Source organism: Pseudochaenichthys georgianus, chromosome 15 (genome assembly GCF_902827115.2).
Source record: "Pseudochaenichthys georgianus chromosome 15, fPseGeo1.2, whole genome shotgun sequence".
NCBI lineage: Eukaryota > Metazoa > Chordata > Actinopteri > Perciformes > Channichthyidae > Pseudochaenichthys > Pseudochaenichthys georgianus.
In genome coordinates this window covers 25,484,659-25,506,361 of record NC_047517.1, presented here as the reverse complement: position 1 = coordinate 25,506,361, position 21,703 = coordinate 25,484,659, and the positions used below count along the sequence as shown (strand labels likewise).

The 21,703-nt window shown below is 41.6% G+C and overlaps 1 protein-coding gene across 3 annotated transcripts in view; it reads right to left on the bottom strand.

Annotated features, from left to right (window-relative positions):
• LOC117459581 (serine/threonine-protein kinase MARK1-like) overlaps positions 1-20,172 on the bottom strand; it is a 33,915-nt gene extending 13,743 nt beyond the window's left edge. For all 3 annotated transcript variants that reach the window (XM_034100482.2, XM_034100483.2, XM_034100484.2), the window contains exons 1-3: positions 19,773-20,172; positions 16,878-17,078; positions 9,276-9,329 (exon numbers count right to left, since the gene is read on the bottom strand). In XM_034100482.2, the coding sequence (XP_033956373.1) occupies positions 9,276-9,329; positions 16,878-17,078; positions 19,773-19,823 (306 nt within the window). In that variant the 5' untranslated portion in view covers positions 19,824-20,172. The remainder of the gene's footprint in view (positions 1-9,275; positions 9,330-16,877; positions 17,079-19,772) is intronic.
• Positions 20,173-21,703: the final 1,531 nt, after the last annotated feature.

The following is a 21,703-nucleotide window of genomic DNA, read 5'->3' as shown; positions in this document are numbered from 1 at the left end:
CTTTTCAAGGGGGTTTTGGGTGTGGTGATGGTTTGTTCTAAATAATTGAAAATGGATGAAGATCATTGTGTCAATTGTGACCCTGTATGATTGTGCCTGTTCTTCAATAAAAAACATTGAGCAGAGTTTGAGCTACTTTGCAAAGTTAAGATAAGTCTGTCTTTGCTGCAGATAAGAAAGGTAACTATCTAGCCTGATGAGAAACCTCTAATAGGAAAATCAGATCCTCTAGTCTTGTTTTCTGAGTATAAAAGCAAAGTGGAATCAGAGGAGAGAATGCAGAGTTATCATCATTTCAAACCTCTCTCTCCACGAGGATGTTAATGTCAGACGAGCTCCTGCAGCCACTTAGAGGTGCTGTTGAATCATTTACATGCTGCTGATTCCCAGTCGTGATCAGGCTGTGTTTGAGTGTTACATTTCAACAATCGCTCGACTGGGATTTAACCGCATCCCACTGCTACCCGAGACAGAGCACAGATTTTGCCATTTTCTGACCACTTTGATTAAGTACAAAGGTCCCGAGTGATCCTGCTTTCATCTCCTGTCTATTTTCAAATGAGAAAATCACTCTAGCCCTCCGCTCTGTGTCATTATGTCAAGTAAAAAACGAGTGGACCCTGTGTGTATGCGTCTGTGTGTGCATCGGTTCAAATGGCCTTTTAGTTCTTACATAAGTGCTTCGATAGTCTATGTTTCTAGGTCATCAAATACAGCCATTATACCAGTGTGAGCAGGCCTGACTCTGAGAGACCTATCAGCTACAGTCTGCTTCAACAACATGCAGGGAGTCTCTCACACACCTCTCATTCTTTCCTCTGTCTATACTTGCTCTCCTGCCTCTCTGTTTCTGTCTTTCTGACACCTCTCCTCTCATTAGACCCAGCACACACATACTGTGCAGAGAGCTGCTGCAGAGAGCTTCTACATATATCTTGTTGTCAAGATATCCCAGAAAAAGACAAGGATAAGAAAAACAACAGCGGTTTCTTTCCCTTTCTAACAAGCATCGCATGTGCAGTCAAAGCCTGATATAGCTTATTTGTTTGCGCCATAGATCTCCATTGTTGTCCAAACATGAGAAGTGAGCCACATTGTGCCTTCATTACATGAACATCAACATGGTCACTGTGGTTATTTTTGAATCAATCACAGATACACGGTCCTACTGGTATACGTATGCGCCAAATGTTTATTAATCTACGGCTAAAAAAGTATTCATAATAAATGCATTATTTACATTTGTTGGAATAAATGTTGGAACAATCAGCAGTGCCCAGCTAGGGAAATCAAAAAGTATTGAGAGCAGGAATAACACATGTATAGTTCTGGTCTTTTCATGGGATATATGTTGATAGTAAGTCAAACGTTTGCCCAGCCACATCCATTGAATAAGGCTGTATTAAAAATGCAAATAACCTGATGTTTGAACAGATTCAGGGGTAACATTTTCTATGCCATAACACACAGTTCTGTGCACAACTTCTAATCCCTCATTAATCCTTGCAGTCATTTTAATATTATATGAAATCAAAGTTTAGTTAAATAGCCCAATATCACAAAACACACTTGTTGTCTCAGTGGGTTTTATAGATCAACAGACATGAATGACAGTGCTAATAGAGGAGTCATGTCCTATAAAATGGTTTACATGCTCAAACTATATAACATTTATATTAACATTTATTATATTTATCTTTATATATTTATAGATGTAGAGTGCACTAGGTATTTCAAATGTTCTACATCTTTTGGCTCTTTCATGTGATTTCTTGCTCCAACAGTGCAAGCATAATATAGTGATCTATCCGTGTATTTTATTAAACTTAAGGGAATATATGTGAATGAAGACTTTCTAGTTTGAATTCGTTATGGCACCATGTTTTTGTCAACAACTATCTCCAACCCCTGATTGGCTCAGAACAGCGAGCTGCTCCTGTGTGGCAAACCCTGCTCTATATGCATGAGCTGTTGGCCTGAGAGGTTCCCCCATGGTAACAAAGTCAATTCGAGTGGAAACACAGTGACACAATAACCAGAAGATGTCCTGCAGAACATGGAAATAAACACAGGTCACAGCCTCCGATATTATGCCTCACGTGCTTTACCATGTGACTCATCCGTCAAGACAGGCCTCCTTTATTATACTGAATGAGTGATGGACTAAAGAGTCAGTGTTTATCTTCATCTCTTATCTCTTCCCTGCATCTTTCCCCCTCTCTCACTTTCTTGTATGAGTCAATGCCCTAAAGCCCTTCACATGGGAAGCACGCGTGCAGACACTTGGAAACAAAAATGAGAACAAATAGGAGAAGGACGGTAGAAAACTGCAACAACAAACACAATCCCTGTCAATAAAAGCTCAATAGGGATGTGAACACCATGGAGGCTGAGAGAAGATATTGAGTGTGGAATCTTTGATCCGGTCCGGTATTAATATCAATAATATCTGCAGGCACTCCGGGGAGTCACAGCGTGACATAAAGCAGTTTATTAAAGGTGGTTCTGGAGAAGGTGAGTGATCACTGAAAAAACTATTTCCTTCGATACTAAATTACTAGTGGTGCACGATAATTATCGGCCCGATATTAGGAATTATGACGTCATCCCGATAAAAGTATTAATAGCCCCGATAATATACAATATATTTTTTGGGTAAAAAAAGAAAAAAATACTGCGGTGTGGGCGCTTGTTTTTCCCTCGGCTCCTCCCGTTTTGCCAGTACTGTGGTATTAGTGCAGGGGTGGGGAACCTTTTTCCTCTCAAGGGCCATTTCAATTTTTTCAACATCCTCCGAGGGCCGTACAAATTATTGACCTCTGCTTAAAAAAAACTAAAATCACAGCCCATTCATTTCGCCTTTCTTTCAGGCTGTGCAAAGAAAAAGCAACCTCTTAATCCAGATATTTTACCATGACTCGCGTATGCATGCACCTGCACGGTGTGGCATGACAGAAAAATATGGACAAAAGATGTGTGCAAATGTATTTAGTTTCCATGTGGACATGACAAGTGGGGGGGGGTACCTAACCTCCTCTATGGGGGTCTGGGGGGCATGCTCCCCCAGGAAGATTTTTTTTTAAATGTTGAAGTTAAAAGCATCAATCTGGTGCACTTTTAGAGCAACATTAGGAGATCTATGGAAACATCTCAACACCCATTTGAAACAGAACTGTAAGCATATTTACTTTTTCTTTATGGATATTTTACAAATCACTCTCCTTTCAAACTGTATTCTTGTTTATTAATAACAACTTTTTTTTTACTATCATATAGTATTTTATACCCGTTTACTTTATTCTCTTATTTTTTTATAACTATAATGATCATATAAAGATGTGCCTTTACCTCACTGGTTGGAGAAAAAGCTTCTTATATTCGTTAGCATAGCTAGCTAACCAGATGCTAATAACAACAAAGTTATTGACTGTAATGATCACTATGACAGATCGCCACTGGGCTTTCAACTAAAGACACAGCCACTCAAAAACTGCGGCATGTGTACTACAGCTTCAAAAAAACAAAAAAAACGGAGCCACGTTCTGGTGCTCTCCGTCAGAACTGCACCCCTGTCAGAGGAGATATGTACCACGTGATGACACGTTAGGCTCGTGTTGTGTTCAAGGACCCTGACCTTGGCCAGGAAAAACAGGCACTCGCTTTGTTTAATTTGTTTGCGGTCAAGATTTCTTTAACTTTTTTGCGTGTGTTTATAAATTACCTCGAGGGCCGTACAAAATGGTCTCGCGGGCCGTATACGGCCCGGGGGCCGGAGGTTCCCCACCCCTGTATTAGTGGTTTAGGAAGAGGGGAGTTTTTCACAAATCCAGCGCTCTCTAACTCATGCCGGGCTGTGACGTAAATGGTGTGCGGCCGTGAAGCCAGGACAGTAAACAAACATGTCGTCGGTCGTATGGGACTATTTCAAAGTTTCAGAGTTAGATAGTTCGCTTTCTATTTGTATTAACAAATGCAATGCAGAAGTTCCACGAGGAGGGAAAAAGGCAACGAGCCTATAATACTTCCAACCTGATTAGTCACCTGAAACATCGCAATCGCTACGATGGTGTTTTAAAAGCGTACGAAGACGCCTGCGCTGCTAAACTAGCGGCGAATCCAAAGCCAGCTGCAAAGGCAGCGGGGCTTTTACCTATCGACGAGGCTTTTGAAAAAGGCAAGAAGTTTGCCAGATTTGTTTGGGAAAATAAATATGGTCACTTTGAAGAGTCAGAACTGTTCTTGGCTTTGTTTTGTTCAAAGTAGTAATGCTCATGTCATTTGCTCACTACTAGTCTTTTTTTTACCACCAGGTGTGCAAAAACTACAGGTACATTTAATATTATATATATATATATATATATTATATTATTATCGGTATCGGTCTTGAGAAGCAGGAAGTTATCGGTGTCGGTTTCAAAAAACCAATATCGTGCATCCCTATAAATTACTGTTTTAAACAAATAATTAAAAAAATGGTAGATTCAGATGATGAACTGAGACAGCTATTGAAGAAAAATTATTAGAAGAATAGCTGCAAAAACAAAATGCAGTCCTACAAATATGAAAACACACTGTTTCTAATGCGCCTGAATCTCAGTAGTCTGTGCCAGTGACCTACTTCCATTCACCCAGGGGCACCCAGACTCCTAAACTAGCCTTAATTACAGCAGTCCCCCTGCAGAAGGAGCAGAACAGCGATATCAGACTGGGAACGCTTACAGGAACTGGCTGGACTATTCTGCTGCTCATTCAACATGGAGATTATTGATGGGATGAGGAGCCTGGAAGCCCTCATCTCTCTGATGAGTGTATGTGTGTGATTGCACATTTTCATATGCATAAAAAAGTATTTCAAAATACCATATCATTAAATAACCAGTACTCGCTGTTTTTTTTTAAAGAAATGCAGTGAGAGACAGGGGGAAACAGACAGAAGGATCCAAGGTGTCACCCAAAGCAAACCTGTCCTGTCCTGTCCTCTACTCCTGAGGGTCTTAAAATAACCCTCCCCCTCTCTGCAAAGATGTGTCATCTCACATTCAATATCCACAAAACCCAGGCACAATTTCACCAAAGATCCCATTTTAACTGAATGAAAGCCATGAACGTACACACAAATAAAAAATGCATTCATGAACATGTGAACGCATAAATATCTTAGCAGCCTCGATATTTGATTTGTGGATGATTCACCACGGACAACATTGCTGTTCATCCAATCTCATTCCCTTCATCCGAACAACACCAAAGCTCCTGTAGCTCAGGGGCCTGACAGCATTTAATTAATGCAGAGTGACAAGCGCAAGATTGACATTAACAACAGCTATTAACTGAGCCCCATGGTGGCCCTTTGGCAACTGGCAAAAATGCATCTGAACAGAGCACAGTGTTTTGACCGCTTTCTGACTGCACTTGTATATAAAAACACTAAAGCATGAAGTTAGCAAAGTAGCTCCAAGCCATATTGTTGTAAGAAGTGTTTCTGTTGCTTCGATTTTTTGTTTATTGTTTTGCGTCACGGCTCTTCCCTTTTCCATATGTAAATGCTTTTTGTATTGTAACAGCACGGCTTTAATTTGGTCTGAGACGGCCCATCCATCATGTCTGCCTCTGAATATATAACCCTTGATATTTTGTTGATGTGGTCATTGTTAAAGCGATGAAAACTGTTATTTACAGATTAGGAAGAGACAGAGAGCGATGGGATGGTGGGATTTAGAGCAGAGTTTGCCGAGTGAAAGAGGGGATTAACGGAGAGGCCTATTTCAGGGCTAAAATGCAGAAAAACCCTGACAACGTCAACATCCCTGACATGTGATGCATTTCCTGTGGTGGATCTGAGGAGGTGCTTTAGTAGCTCAGCTGACCTCATTTCCTGTGACACTAAAACCACCAGAGTCACACCAGGGCCATAAAGGAACAGACCAGAAGTTCATCCTAACCTCATGACTCATGGAGGTCTCATCCTGAAATCAAATCAAATAATCAAACATAAGGGATAAACACAGAGGCTATGAACCCCACTTTAAATCCTAGTTTAACATACAGTATCGTAAGAGGATGTGTGTATGAGTGGATTACCGGCTTCACACAGGTACAGGAATGCAACCATGTGTGTGAAAATGTTGCCAAATGTGACTGAAAGCCTATAATAAAAAAAACAAGAGGGGTTCTGCCAGCCAGAGCCTTGAGCACAAACTGAAGGATTTCCTGTGAATTCCTGTGTGTGTGTGTGTGTGTGTGTGTGTGTGTGTGTGTGTGTGTGTGTGTGTGTGTGTGTGTGTGTGTGTGTGTGTGTGTGTGTGTGTGTGTGTGTGTGTGTGTAGGATCTGCCAGTGTGATGGCTGTGCCTGCAGTGCGTGCGGGAGTGATGCATCCCGATCATCTCGCTGAAACCTCACTCACCCACACTGACAGACAAACGGGGTCATACATAAAAAAAAAACAATCCTGCAAGAGTTTATTCTGAATTGTATGCTTGGTTCAACTCTTCCCCAGGTTGAGCCACAGTACAAGATGCAGAGCAAGAGAAGGAGACAAGGTCATCTCCTTCAACCTCTGCTCTTTAGCATGTAAAAAGCCTGAGTCACTGAATCGATAAGCATGACCGTATGTTTATATCAGCTTGTAGAAACGCTTGGTCAGCTACACAGAATGGCTTTTCTAACCATAAAATGTCCACTAGGGTACAATCAATTTCTTCTCCAAGAAACTGTGTTGCAGAATTGCTATTACTGCTTAGTGATGGTAATCCATCCTAAGACAGCATTTGTGATGGACTTCTTCAATTTGACATCTAATCATCTTTTATATTTCTTGCAACTCGACATTCGAAAGCAGAGCAACCATGAAACCCTCAGGGAGATTCAGTCTAGACTCCTGAACATGAACAAAACAAGCAGCCTAAGGAGTAGACCACTGAACATCTTGCTTATAAACAGTTCCAAAACAGACTTTTCAATCATTTGTCAAATAAAATATAAAATGTAGATGTTTATTCTAATGATTTTATATTCTAGCCATCCATAGTAGAGCTTTTACAAGCATAGAAGAGGACACTGAGTCAATGAGCAAATCGATTCAATCCAGGAGTCGACTGCTGCATTATAAGAGGTGCTTCTGCAATGCAGATGGCCCTTCTGTATACCATTACAGCAATCTATAGGTCATACTGTAGCAGAGGGCATTACACTATCAAACTACATACTGTTCAAGCACCATACAAACATTATAGTGTCTTTACACTCAGATACACAAACATCAACGTTCATTCAAGCTATTACGCCAATTTAGCAACTCCTGCATAAGAGTTTCCAGTATTGACCCTCTCAGGTCTTCTGCAGCTGACATCTAAAAGGCTCTCTGAATAATTAATCAGATAGATCCTGATTGGTCTGCAGACTCATATGAAACATCTGCCCCGCCCATCACCAGGCAGCAGACAAGCCAACACACCAGGTTTTTAACCAATCATGATGTAGACAACACTCGAATCAGTGAAGTCAGTTTATATTCAGTCTAAGTGTTATTGCCAGACACACTTTCAACGCCTCTAAATGTTCATTACCCCCGCTGTGCCTGTGAAGATTAGAAACCACACAATAGTCTGTTTAAACAAAAGAGCTCGCACAATGAAATTCATCTCAGTCAGATCAGATGAGTACAGAACTTGGGGCTTTAAATTCTCGCGGCGTCTTCTCACTGATTGGATGAAGAATTGCTGTCGGATCCCATTAAGATCCAAGACCATTACAGATTTGCTCAAATGTCTGGAGCAGAATCATGCTACAAATGCCCCGATTGCCTTGTTTTAAAGATTTAATTACAAGTTGGGTCAACGGCAAGAAGCAAAAATTGGGAATTTGTCCCATATTAGCCCTTTGACAATACCACATTTGATTAGCCCAGAATAAAGTTCCTTACTGAGGTCACTCAGACCAATCTAATTTGGGATGGCAGATATTTGGGGATACTAAATGTTGTTATTATTTTGCCATTAGGACTGCTTGCTGCTGCAATACTTTCTCAACCCGGCGACTTTCAGAGATATAGTGTCCAAAGTTGACCAAGACATCAACTGGCTTATATGTATATATTATTCTTATATATGTGGTGGTTATAACGCTCCTCTATGAAGAGTGTAATGAGCCAACGCAGAGGTTTCTTTTGTGGGCCACCAGGGCTTTTATTAAAGAGACACAGTTTAATTTGGGAGACGGAACTATGACTATGTATGTCATTAAGTATGGTATTCATACTATGTTTTGTCTTTATTATTTCTTGTTGGCTGTTCTGTTTATCTTCTCTGTTGAAAAAGAGAAGCATGATTTCCACCCCAAAGAAGCCTGTACTATTAAAATATTTGAAAAGAAAATGGGAGACAGAGGGGATTACACTCCTAAAAGCTCCCAGGCCGGAGCATTCAAACCGGTGTCTTGTGCACTGAGACTAAGCCCCCTTATGGGTCAGCCCCACAGAGGTTTCTTAGCAATGTGTTCATCCTTTACATAACACTAAAACAAGTGGAGCTGTGATGAGCCACACTGCAATAATGTCCAGACCACCAACAAGCTATCCTGTTGGCCAGCTGCACACCTGCATTACTTTGGGACTCATGTTGATGCTTGCTCATGCTGAAGCAGGACCGCTTTCCTTCCACATGGTGTACCCTACCATGAGGATTGTATGAGCGTGAGTGCGTTTAATCAGCAGAAAGAGATGGATTTGGACTCAGCAATCAGGAAACGGTTCAGAACACTTAGTTGTAATTGGTTATGACTGCTAGGCAAGGGTAAGTTACAGGCAGGCAGGGGTATTTTTAGCTGCTCCTGACCACATACCAACAAAGTCATGGGGGGGGGGATTAAACAAGGTTTGTGGTCTCTCCTGACTTCATCTGATTACATTATGTAAAACAGCACATCCTGAGTTCAAAGAGCAAAGAAACAAAAGCAGCTCAGACTCAGGAATGACTAATGGAAAAGCCATGAGCGCTGTAACCAAGACATTAATGTGGCCACACACACACACACACACACACACACACACACACACACACACACACACACACACACACACACACACACACACACACACACACACACACACACACACACACACACACACACACACACACACACACACACACACACACACACACACACACACACACACACACACACACACACACACACCACACACACACACACACACACACACACACACACACACACACACACACACACACACACACACACACACACACACTCTCTCACCTTCTGTAGACTGGTGGGATTTAGCTGGGTTTTGTCTATAATCTTCACCGCCACCTAAAGAGAGAAAAGACAGGAGGACAAAGACAGAAGAAGAAAGGAAGAGGGACAGAGAGAGACAAACATATCAACATTTTGTTTGTCTTTTATGTTTGGGTTGTACGGTGAAAGTTTGCTTTGAAATGAACTGTCCTCATTATTTCACTATTCAGCAGGGAGGCTGCTTCTTCAAAACATTTCACAGCTGAATCTTCTGAATACACCTCAAAGCTCTTCTAATCAGTACATTGTAAATACATTAAAGCTTTTATTGGCAGAAATAAAATAACAGATGTATTTGTTGATAAGGCGTGATAATGATGTGCAACTGAACATGTTTTCATTTCAATCTGCAGCTTAATTTCGGAATAATCAACTGATCATTTGGTCCATAAAATGTTAGGAAATGGTGTAAAATGTCAGTCCAAGTTTAATAAATTCCAAGTTTGGGTCCTCAAAATATCTTGTTGTGTCAGTCCAAACACAAAAACATTCAGTTTAATAAGATATAAAACAAAGAAAAGCAAGATATATCCATATTTTAGGGACAAACAAAGCATGTTTTGCTCTTTTTGCATGAAGAATTACCTAAATGCTTCATAATCAAATATCAAAAAAAGTTGTTGATTATTTTCAGTGTTATTCAGATCAGATCAGAATACCTTTATTCATCGCACAGAGAAATGTGACATTGTTACAGCAAGTAAAGCCAAAGATAGCTTAATATAAATGAAGAATCAAGCATACGACTATTAAAGATATGAGTATTTGAGTAGTCTTTGCAGCTCGGACTAAACAAATGAATCCACAGGCAGTCCTTCTAAGAGTCCCTGCAGTCAGGCCTGTGTTACTGCATATTACTCTGCAGGTCGGTGATCTACTGAACAAGACAAATCTTGCCAGGCAGCAGTCTGAACATCCATCTCTGTAATCACCCCAAAGTGCACACTGACACAGAGCTGCTCCCTTCACTTTCTGAGAGCTCAGCAGCTTTCACAGAGCAACTAGCTGCAGAAGAAGCCTATTTATTATGCTGATAAGTGATTGACAGAGCAGTTTTAAAATATAACTGTATAACACTTAAATAATACATAGTCTTTTTTGTTCCACAAAATGATTACAAAATAATTAAACAGACTTAAGAATGGCTGACTAAATACAAATGTCTCCAGTTTGTGGTCCAACCAAAGGCACTAACCACAAGGTTTGTTCAGCATTGCTGAAGAGAGCGGAGGCTTTAAGAAAAGCCCACTCAACCCACTTTGGCCTAAAGGGGAGTTTCGACTCTTGAACCGTTTCCTTTCGGACCATTTCACAAAGTAAAAGCATTTAAATGTGTTGATGTTTATTCTCTGTTGCAGTGTTTGTTAATGTCAGTAGAAATAAACTCATAAAGTTGGTTCAATTAATTTGTATGAACTGGTCTCCATAATGATTCTAACCATAGGCATATTAGGCATAGTCAAAGCACCATGTGGCTTTGAAGTAGTAGCCATGCTAGTAGGAGTACTTTGAGCTAAATGCTTAATTCAGCATGCCAACATCATACTCCTATCAATCAGAATGCTAACCAGGTATACGGTGAGTAAGTGTAAGTGTGGCACATAATTCAAGGCTTGCAGAACCAGCAGGTTATAACATGATCATTTATTATATTAAAATTCCCTGTGGACTTATATTGACGACTACAGCTGTGAGAAAGGACTCCTGAGCTAAGCTTAAAGATTTGACCTCCTATATGATGTACTGACTACAACACTGATATTTATATTAAATCCTCACTGAGGTCACTCTACTCAGTAAAAAAGTAAAGTACATTTTGTAATAACAGCAAGTGTAAAATAATTCAGGCTTACATATCATTGGGAAGATAACAAATACCAGGTATTTGCAGGGATGTATAGAGATGTTTCTTCTAAGCTGAATCAGGAGCCACTGCAACACTGACTGCTGCTTTATATATTTTTTTCAGTAAACAGGTTCATAGTTAAACTATCAAGAGTCCAGACTTGAGTATAGTTAGCTCTTTCTGTCTTTGTCGTCCTGTATGTTTAACTGTTCACTAAGGTTCTTACGCACTGACCTCTCATAAGTAGAGCGGAAGGGGAGAAATTCACTTGACGCAATGAAAGTGTTACAGTATATCATAGCAGCATTAATGTGACTCCAGCCTTATGAGAGTTTAATAGCATGCTTCAGTGGACTAGAGACTCTGGCTCTAATCCCAAGCTACCTGTTATAGGGAACCAACCCTTACCCATAAAGCAAATGCTGAGTCACGACGGAGAGAGTGCAGGTTATTCTGACCAAACAGGGTTTCCCTAAGACCTACAAATCAAGGTGCATTTCATTTAAACTCAACTCAACTCCATACAGAAAGCAGTGTGGTAGTTGTGAAATAAATAGAGTCCAGCAGTGTGAAAAGAGAGCAGAGACTGCAGAGCTCACTGTGTGTAGATAGACACGCAGCAGCACACAGGTGGGTCTATTTGCAGCCTGTCTCAGGTGGGAAGGTGCACAGAAAGACCTCCATCCCCTCCTCTGTGCTTCCTCCTGTCATGGACAGAACTCAGGTGGAGGTTTGCATGTGTGTGTACGTGTGTGTTTTCATGTAAGCCTGCAGGTGTCGAAGCTGCCCTCGTGTGTGACTGTTGTTAACCTTACAATATTCCCTTTGCGTGAGTCAAAGATGTTAATTTCCTTTACGCTACGCTGTACCAATATTTCCCTTTTTATTTTTGGATTCATTTGATGAACGAGCGGATGGCATCAGATCACATGTCAGTGTGTGTTTTCTGTCCATTAGATTGAAGGGTGAATAATTAAGTTGGACAGTGACAGAAGGGCAAACGAACATCACTGTTAATTATTCAGCGTGTTCAAAACACATCGCCCATATGGTCTTCACCGTATGCAGGACGTGTGATCACGGGCATTGCAAACACGTACATGTGAATATTCAGCCAGAGGACACGGAAGGGAAACTTCATCACTTCTGTGCTGAAGAGCTTTCGTGTTCATCTACACATTTATTTCCCCCTGAGCTCTTTTTACACAACCACAGGGTCATGATCTCTGTGAGCTAAAAGGAACTAGTGCAGCAGGGAATAAGGATGTATCTCATACATACAGAAGAGAAAGGCATTGCTGTTGCTAGAGAATGAGACTATACATGAAGTCTACATTATGTACATACTATTATTTTATTGTCAAATGTATTTCTTAGCAAGTATGCTTTCGAGTTGTCTGTCCATCCCATTCTTGATACAGTATCTTATGATATCTGAGAAACAAAAAGGAGTTTGTTCTAATTTTGCAAAAAAGCGTTCATTCCGAATCACAAGCTGCCGCCCAAATAAACAAATATTATTTTCTAAAACTGATTTACATAACACTATGACAAATGTATGCAATATCAAGTAGCAGCATACATTTTTTTCCAATAAATAATTAAAACAACATTTGGTAAAATTAGATGAGGACTAGGACCCCATTTACACGCAAACGCATACGAAACGCAAATGAAAACAAATCGAAAACGATACACTCCGTTCACACGAGACTGCTCGAAAGTGCTGGAGACGCTGTAGTACATATGCCTGGCCTGTAAGTGGCGCTGTACTTCCGCCACAAAATACACCAAAAGCAGCGAAGAAGACCCCCGAGCATGGTCGCCCTTCTGTTTATGCCCCGCGGTGGATTTAGCAACATGTAGTTCATGTAATTCTCCATGTCCACTTGTTGCTGATGGTTGTGGTAGAGGAGCTGTAGATGTTGCACTAACATCTGTAGCATGGTCAGTAGCAGTAGCTACTGACCATGCTACAGCAGTGAGCAGCAGAGGTGGGGAGAGGTGGGGCTTCATCGTTATCAGGAAATGATCGTATAGGACGTACACACTGAGCCGTTTGACCCCCCCAGAGCGTTCCGTTTGTAGATCTATCCACCTTGGGACCCGTTATCATTTGCGGGGTCCGTTTCTGCATTTCCGTTACGGCCTTGTGTGAACTAACGGGCTATACTAAAGAGAAAAGTAGCAGATACAACTGTTTGCTTTCTCGTGTAAACAGCACCTAGGTTATATCCTTACAATACAATTTGAATTACTGTTTTTCATTCAAGTGATGAATAATAATGTATCATCGCTCCTCTCTAGTGGGTTGGAGATGAGGACATATGGTACAGGCAAATGTTTCGATGCAGCTAGGTTAGTGTGTGTGTGTGTGTGTGTGTGCGTGTATGTGTGTGTGTGTGTGTATGTATGTGTGTGTGTGTGTGTGTGTGTGTGTGTGTGTCCTATAGTCACTCTTCAGCAGATAGACCACACTGTCACCTAGAAGTGACTGCTGCTCTGTCTTCACAGATCTCTTTTTGAGGTTTTTCTACAGTGGAAAACCTTTTCTTTTAGTTTTAGCTTCCAGAAAATGTTTGTTGGTAAGAGGCTTCCTGGGCTAAAGCACAGATAGACATCGGTTTTAGTGCGTTACGTTCTTTCCACCTGTTCTCTCACTCTGATCCATGTCTTTGCATTCTGATGAGCCAGCAAGGGCACTCAGGCACACAAAGCAGCGGCTGACCTTCTCAGCAAACAGTGGGTAGCATTCCCAATATGCCTGTTTAACATTAGCATTAAAAGGACACAGAATGGATCAAACTGCCATTGATCTGACCTGGGAACATGTTCCTGCTCTCCATACTCTGATACGACCAAGAAAATAATTAAACTCGGAGGTTTAAGGAAGCAGGTGGGTAAAAAACAGACATGAGAGGATATCTGAGGTGGATCTGTCTGGGCCTGCTGAGTGAAAGACAGAGAACAGATCTCAGGTCATTGTTTTCTCCTTAGGGAAACGGGAGCTTTAATTACAGACACACCAAAGCAGGATATCTATCACTCTGACAGGTCATCAGTGTATGGCCGTGTGAGTGTGTGTGAGAGACAGAAAGAGAGAGAACTTGACCTGACTTGACTTGACTGGGGGAACTAACATGGTCGAGTACAATTTTCAATATATTTTCATGAGATCATACATTCCTCCTAATAGTCAGAGCAAGCCAACAACTGGCTTTTACTTGGATCGAAGATACGTATCAGAAAAAAACACTGTCTCTGAAAAATAAATATACCTTTATCTTTCCAACACTTCGGTTTCCCTTGTGAATGTGTAAAACTGCAGCTCAAATGAGAAAGAGCAGATAAGAGATGACCTCAATAACACTTTTTCAATAAGCTTTCTTACATTGTTATCAGAAATACAATAGTGCCAAAAATGCACTTGTTCTCAGATTTGGTTTCATAGTCTTTCTTGCAGAGATGTTCACAAGTCTTTTTTGCAAGTCCAAGTCAAGTCTCAAGTCTTTGGTCACGAGTCCAAGTCAAGTCTCAAGTCTTTGTGGGGTGAGACTTGATCAAGTCTCAAGTCTTTGGTCATGAGTCCAAGTCAAGTCTCAAGTCTCTAAAAAATAAAAGTCTCATGTCTCTTCTGGTTGTAATAAGCCTTCTATTGTCTGCTGCTATCCAGTCTGTTAAGAATACTGCACAGCTATATCTAAGAAATTCAAAGCATTTACTGTGTTATTATCACTCCTATATCTATTAGCATACAGTATCAGTACTGATTCGTTTGTTATATGATCACTTTAAACAGGCTATTGCAATGCAATATGAGGAAAAACATCAGGCTTTAGCTAAATGCAAACAACGTATAAGCAAAACACTTCAGAATCAGAAATCAGTATCACAAATACTTTATTAATCCCCCGCAGGGAAACTGTGTTAAAAGTACTTAAAAGTAAACATTTGTTCTGTGCCATTTGCAACTAAAAAACAATTGCTGCAATATTATCTGAAATATACTGAACTGGTGATATTAAAACATGACCTGTTCCAAAAGAGATATCTACCATTAACACCATTTACCAGCCAAATGCTGGTAAATCATGCAAGTGGCTGGTAGTACTGTATGTTGCACGCACCAGCCAAAAATATCAATAGCAATCTATTGAGTGGCTGGTAACATTTCAACATTCACTAGGCTAGCCATTTGGCCAGTGGACAAAAATGTTAAAATTTGACCTCTGCAACCGTATTGTTTAATTACACTGGGTCTCTAATTACATCTTTTAAGTCTACTATAAATAAACATATTCCTCTATCCTCTCACTCAAACCCAGTGTAATGGTAACCTGATAAACCTGTAACATTAACGTTACGTGGTCAACAATAAACCTGTAACCTGCCTATAAACCGACAGATGTATTTATGTATGTAACTATGTATTTTTCTACGTTTAACGTTAGCTAGTAGATGGTGGCAGCGGAACGTAATGATTAACGTTACCGACCTTTTTTATGTCATGTCAAGAGTTGGATGTCAACGCCACTCAACGCAAACAAGTGTGACAAGCAATTCACTAATCTTTTCAAATACTCAGTTACAAAGCTAGTAGCAAGCTAAGTTAACATTAAATAGCTGATGCTGAGCTAAACATGTTTGCTAACCGTCCATAATGTGACTGACCTCTCCGGGTGAGTTTTCAAGTGCCTGATGAAATTTGACGTTGTTGCACCAGCATCCTTGATTTTAATATTGCAGACTTTGCAGTGTGCGCTCCTTTTGTTGGTGCCGCCGGCGTTTTGTTCGAAGTTTTTATAGTTGAACCTAATTACAAGCGGTACAGCTGCAGGTGTGCCGCCGGTCGCCATGGTGTTACCATGATGTTACCATGATGTTAATGTTAATGTTAAAGGTGGGGTAGGTAAGTTTGAGAAACCGGCTCGAGATACACTTTTTGTTATATTCCATGGAATGCTCTTAACATCCCGATAGCAATGAATATCTTAAGTGCTTTGACAAAAAATACATAAAAAAAATCTGTGGAAGCCGTAGCGCTGTAAAAAGCACGACCAATCATCTGAGCTGGCCCGGCTATAATAACTGGATGGCCTACCTGCCCGTCAGCCTTCCATCGGGGCACAAACTTATCTCGTGCCCTCATTGGTCATGTGCGCATTTGTGTGTGTTGGAGGAGGGGCTCAGTAAGGAAGTGGCAGATTTTCTCCGGTTGTGTATTTTTAAATTCTAGCGATCTTGAGCCGGTTTCTCAAACTTACCCACCCCAAATTTAATACGCCAAAAATAGAAAACACAATGATTGTTCACGAGTCTCAAAACACGAGTCCAAGTCGAGTCCGAAGTCTTTTGAGCAGGAGTCCAAGTCAAGTCTGAAGTCTCTGTGTGTGCGACTTAAGTGCGACTCGAGTCCGAGTCACAAACTCGAGTCCCCATCTCTGCTTTCTTGTTAATAATTCCAATATCTTAAAATCTGTTGGTCAACTTGGGCTATTGGATGTTGACAATTTTCTGCCTATTACTATTGATTAATCGAGAAAACCATATCGATATTAACCAATAACGAAAGTAATGGTAAGCTGAAGGCCTAATAGTTGGCGTGTAGCAAAAAAAGACTGAGCCTGACAGTAGATTTTGGGATGACAATGTTTTGTATACAGACAAAAATGATATCCCTAAATGATTTATTAACCACAAAAGAAATCTTGTCTCACCTCTCGTCCAGTCAGGACATGTCTTGCTAGCTTCACCTTGGCGAAATTCCCCTTCCCAATAGTCTTGAGGAGGCGGTAATTGCCAACATGGGGGTGCTCCTCCGTGGAGGTAAAAGAGTTGCGGCATCTCGGCAGACTGTGGCGACTCGCAGATTTTGTTGGCGGGACTGGGGGTTCAACAAAGCCGTCCACCGACGAGTGCTGTAGGAGAAAGTCACACAAGTCGAGATCAGAAACATTCTCATTCCATGACTTCAACTTTGGAGATGTGTACATATATCATTTCTACACGTCACTGAATCTTTCTGGCTCAGTGACAGACTTAGAAATACCAAAAGGACATTGCTACATTTGCTGCACACATAACAATGCAGTCGCATGCTGCAGTGGAGAATTATGTGTGTGCCAAAGGTGGTATATTAGCTGTTCAAACACAGATGAACCCTTCAACCTTGATCCAGATCCAAGGAAAGAAATTGGAACCCACTTGGTGTGGGTGAGGAGTTTGGCGGCTGCGTTCTGGAGTCTATTGAGGGGTGTAGTGCTGATGCCGTAGAGGAGTGAGTTGCAATAGTCAAGGCGGGAGGAGATGAAGGCGTGAATGAGTCGCTCAGCTTCAGGGCGGGTGAGAGAGGGACGGAGTTTGGCAATATTGCGGAGGTGGAAAAATTAGGTTTTTACAACTAAGGGAAACTGTGTTGGGGAGAACCAGGTTCCCTTCTCCTCTCTGTGACACCTTAACCTCAAAATACTTGATCAGCCAAAGGACAAGATTCAACCCCAAAAGAAATGAAACTACTTCGACTTTGAGAATGACCTACTAAATGTTCAGGGTGAAGAGTTATAACTAACTACTAGCTCCACAGTCAAACCTGTTGCCAACAAGTGTCCCTGTGAAATGACATGTGAAGGTGAATACGGAACAGCTTGCTCTAAGGACGGCACTGGCACAGTCTCTGCTGCTGTGTCTCCTCTCCTCCATGGCAGCTGCTGATGTCAGTCCAGATCAGAGATCCCATGATCCTCTGCTCCTGAGCACCACGCCCAGCCAGAGAATAAAGCCTTGCTCTGGTTACCCAGGCTCCCCTGCTCCCGTTTCAAAGGGGAAACGCTACACCCTGCAGGGTGAGCATCACCTTAGCTAGCAGAAGGGAGGGAAAGCTACGCTGCAGGATTCAAACACTCCCTCAGTGTCACAGTATGTGTCTGTGTGTGCAGAGGGCAAGGAGAAATGATTAGATTAGATGCCAGTCAAAGTCAGCATTCTCGTTTCTAATGCACCAAAATCCTCTTGTAGGTCTCTATGGCAGAGTAGCTAGAAGTGTCTTTATTACATTTGCAGCTAGTAAATGTCCACATTAAAGTGCCTTAAGATCTTTCCTTTAACTTTTAAATCAGACCTATTATGAGGCTAGTTCATACTTCATTCATGTACACACAAACTCACACTGGCTCCAAAATCTGTAAAATTGACAAAGGCTGATCTGGATAGGCAGCACTTGATTAACACACAAAGTTTGTTTCATTTAAATATCCATTAACTCCTAAGCACTGATGTTATTACTTATGAGAGTCCGCACACTAACAGAATAAACCACACCTGGGCAGACACACAAACATAAAAATAAGAAAGCCGGGAGAGAGCTTCTTCTATTTGCTGCACTTAAAGCCACTCGTCTCTCTGAGTAATAAGCTGTTATGCAATGCAGTTCAGCTGCTAGTGGGCCCTTGGGCTGCATGATGAAGTCGAGCAGAGGCAGGCTAGGCTTGCTGCTATTGAGGCAGGGACTTAATAACAGCCTAGCAGTATATATCTATGAAACCTAAAGCAGCATTACACAGTACATTTGCACTCGTGTATTTCTGGATGTTGGCAGAGAATTAACAGATAGTTGATATAATTAGAGTTCATGTTATAACTTGCATTTCCCAATTTAAATATCTATAATATCACCTGAAGATGATTCAGACAGATAGTCTAAAAAAGGAGATCCAAAATAGAGCCCTATTTTTATTACCTGGGAATAACCTTTAAAAAGACTGCTTCGAGCTGTTTCCACTGCTTGTAAAACAATATAATCTAAGGAGGCTTTAGTGTGTGCCTAGTCTTGTTTCCAGGAAAAATCAGACAAACCTAGATATGTCAGTCTGTCAGCATTCACACAACAGCCCTCATTTGCACTGATCTCAAAAGATGTGTGCTATTATGCTGTGCTTTGTCAGAGTGAGCTGCAGGGTGGCCGTTCAGAAACATTCCTTCACACAATGCATGATACATCTCCAGCCATATATTTAGCCTGTGAATAAATATATGTCTGTATCAGTGTCGTGGTAGCAGAATTGTGAATAATACCACGCTCCATCCTCCTCCTCTTCAGCGTGCAGTTACAACAAGGCCCAATAGGTGATGGATGTCACATTGCGATGCTACCAAGCGTTGCCATTGAAAAGTAGGGCAGCAACATCCTCCCCCACCCTCCCTAAATATTGACGTTGTGGACTAGAAAATACCCCCAGTTGCACGCGTGGAGCAACACCATTTTTTCAACAGGCAACGTTTTCATTCTCAACACTAACATTCAAGCTTCGCATGTATCATTAAAGCACAGCACACTGACGCAGTGCGTTGTTTAGGCTAGCTGTATTGTGTACAAGAACTGTGGCAGACATAATAAACCTGCAGCTTTCTGCTCGGTTATTCGTGGTTGTGTTCCCTTCAGAAAGAATTAAGATAAAGATAGTGCTCATTGGTCGAGTGTCTCTGCAGCACTAGCTTCTGCAAGCACTGCCATAGCCCTGCACCTAGCAGTGCGCCAAAATAGCCAGTTAGCCAGGTCACATTATTCCCACCCCACCGACGGTATCGCACCGGTGTCCCCGGTTAACAGCACTTACGTTCTCGGTGTCCCGCTCGTTCACCGTGGGCAATGGCGTTCTGGTCGACATCGTGTGAGCTTTGCAGGCCGCTCAGCAGTGCAGCGGGGCGGGCAGAGCAGACACGGTCCGGCGGGGAGAGCGGTGCCTCCTCGGTCCCCTCTCTACATCCCCTGTAAACACCGCAAACAGCGGCCTGTTTACCGCAGCATAGCGCTAGCAGGGCCAAGGCGGCACGCCAGATATTCGTATTGGCTTTGTGCACTTCCCCTCAGGTAGGCTAGTGGCAGACAGAAAAGGGAGGAAAGAGAGACTAGAGAGAGAAAGAGAGGAGGGGGTCGGCCAGGATGATGAGTCGCGAACAGCGAGGTCTGCGCAGCGCATCTCAAACCTCCCAACAGGAAGGATGGAGGGAGCTCTCTCTCACTCACTCCCTCTCTTACACACACTCTCCCTTTGTCTCCTCTTTATAGCTCATTATTCAAGTCACCAGAAAACAGTTAAGCACACAGTTAGAACAGTGTCCCTCTGATTTAACTGTAGGGCGTATACAGATACAGAAATGTTGTATCATGCATGTTAGGGACATATTAAGGGGTTTTAAGGTGGCTTAGTTATGGCTGGAATTATTTTTAATAAATGCAATACTATTTTTGAATGCGTCAACTCATCCTTGTTGAACTTATTTTTTGATTTACGGCTCAGTAATTTACTACTGCGTGTGGTGTGTATGCATAGACAATGTGGTCAACACTGTCCACAATGAGGCCCAGTTCAAGGGTGAGGCCTGTGTCACACTGCAAACTGGACAGACTTTGCCATCTGTTGGACAATCACATCATTACACCTCTCATTGTTGCTGTAATTCTATTTAAACAAATAAACATTTCTTTGTTTGTTAGTGAGCATGGAACAATTGTACAATTTCATGCTACTAACAGAGACAGATTTTCTGATTCTCGTCCATGAAATCACTTTATTTAGGCGTGGTGATGATGGTGATGATGATGATGTCGTGTGCATCCATGCAGTCTATGGTGCACACGCAGCCTTTGTGCCTGCACAGTTTGTCCACTAGGTGTCAGGCTGCACCTGCAGTATGTTGCACATCTGCAGTGTTGACATGTGGGGCCCAAACAAATAACACCATCTCTCATCTTTTCTTGCTTGAATTACCTTCATCTTTGATCCTCTGCCTCATGAGTCATGAAGGCTCTGACACTACATTGTGAATAGTAACATGCAGTGCAACAGGAATTAGTTTCCATTACTGAGTCTCTTACATGAGATGTCACGTCTTCTTTGGCTCTACATTAGTATCATGGAATTCAGGCAGACAGTTGCACCTTCCTGGGCATTACATGACTGATGGTTTGTCTCACACAGCAGAGAGGCCCGGCCATAACAATGGACACAGCATGACATTACATGTCACAAAACCTGATGGATATAGGACCTGAAAGCCACTGAGGACATTAGGTCTATTTTTGTGGTTTTGAGGAATCTTTGGTTTATATTACACCAACCACAAACTCAGCACTGTAAGATCTGCTCAGAGAGCCACCATCCTGTTTCACGTCAGGTTAAAGTGCATAGATAACCTTCATTTGAAATATGTTGTCTTATAATTGTTTTTATGAGAGATAGCAGAACTAAATGCAAAGAGATAAGATGGGTGAAACAAAGCAAAAGGGGTCCAATGGTGAATCTTGGCGAGTAGATGGGCATTTTTGGAATTCTGCATCTGATCCCAGCATGGATCAGGTCCCAACATAGCAGCTCTTATCCTCTCTGAGCCCTGACAACTGGGACCAGCTAAATTATCCAACAAGACACATCCTCTTACTAATAATACTTACATATTTGGCTGTGTTTTGCTATTATCTATTTTAGATTTGACAACATGTACCCAATTTTTAAGCAATATAATGAAATAAACAACATTTGTTTTC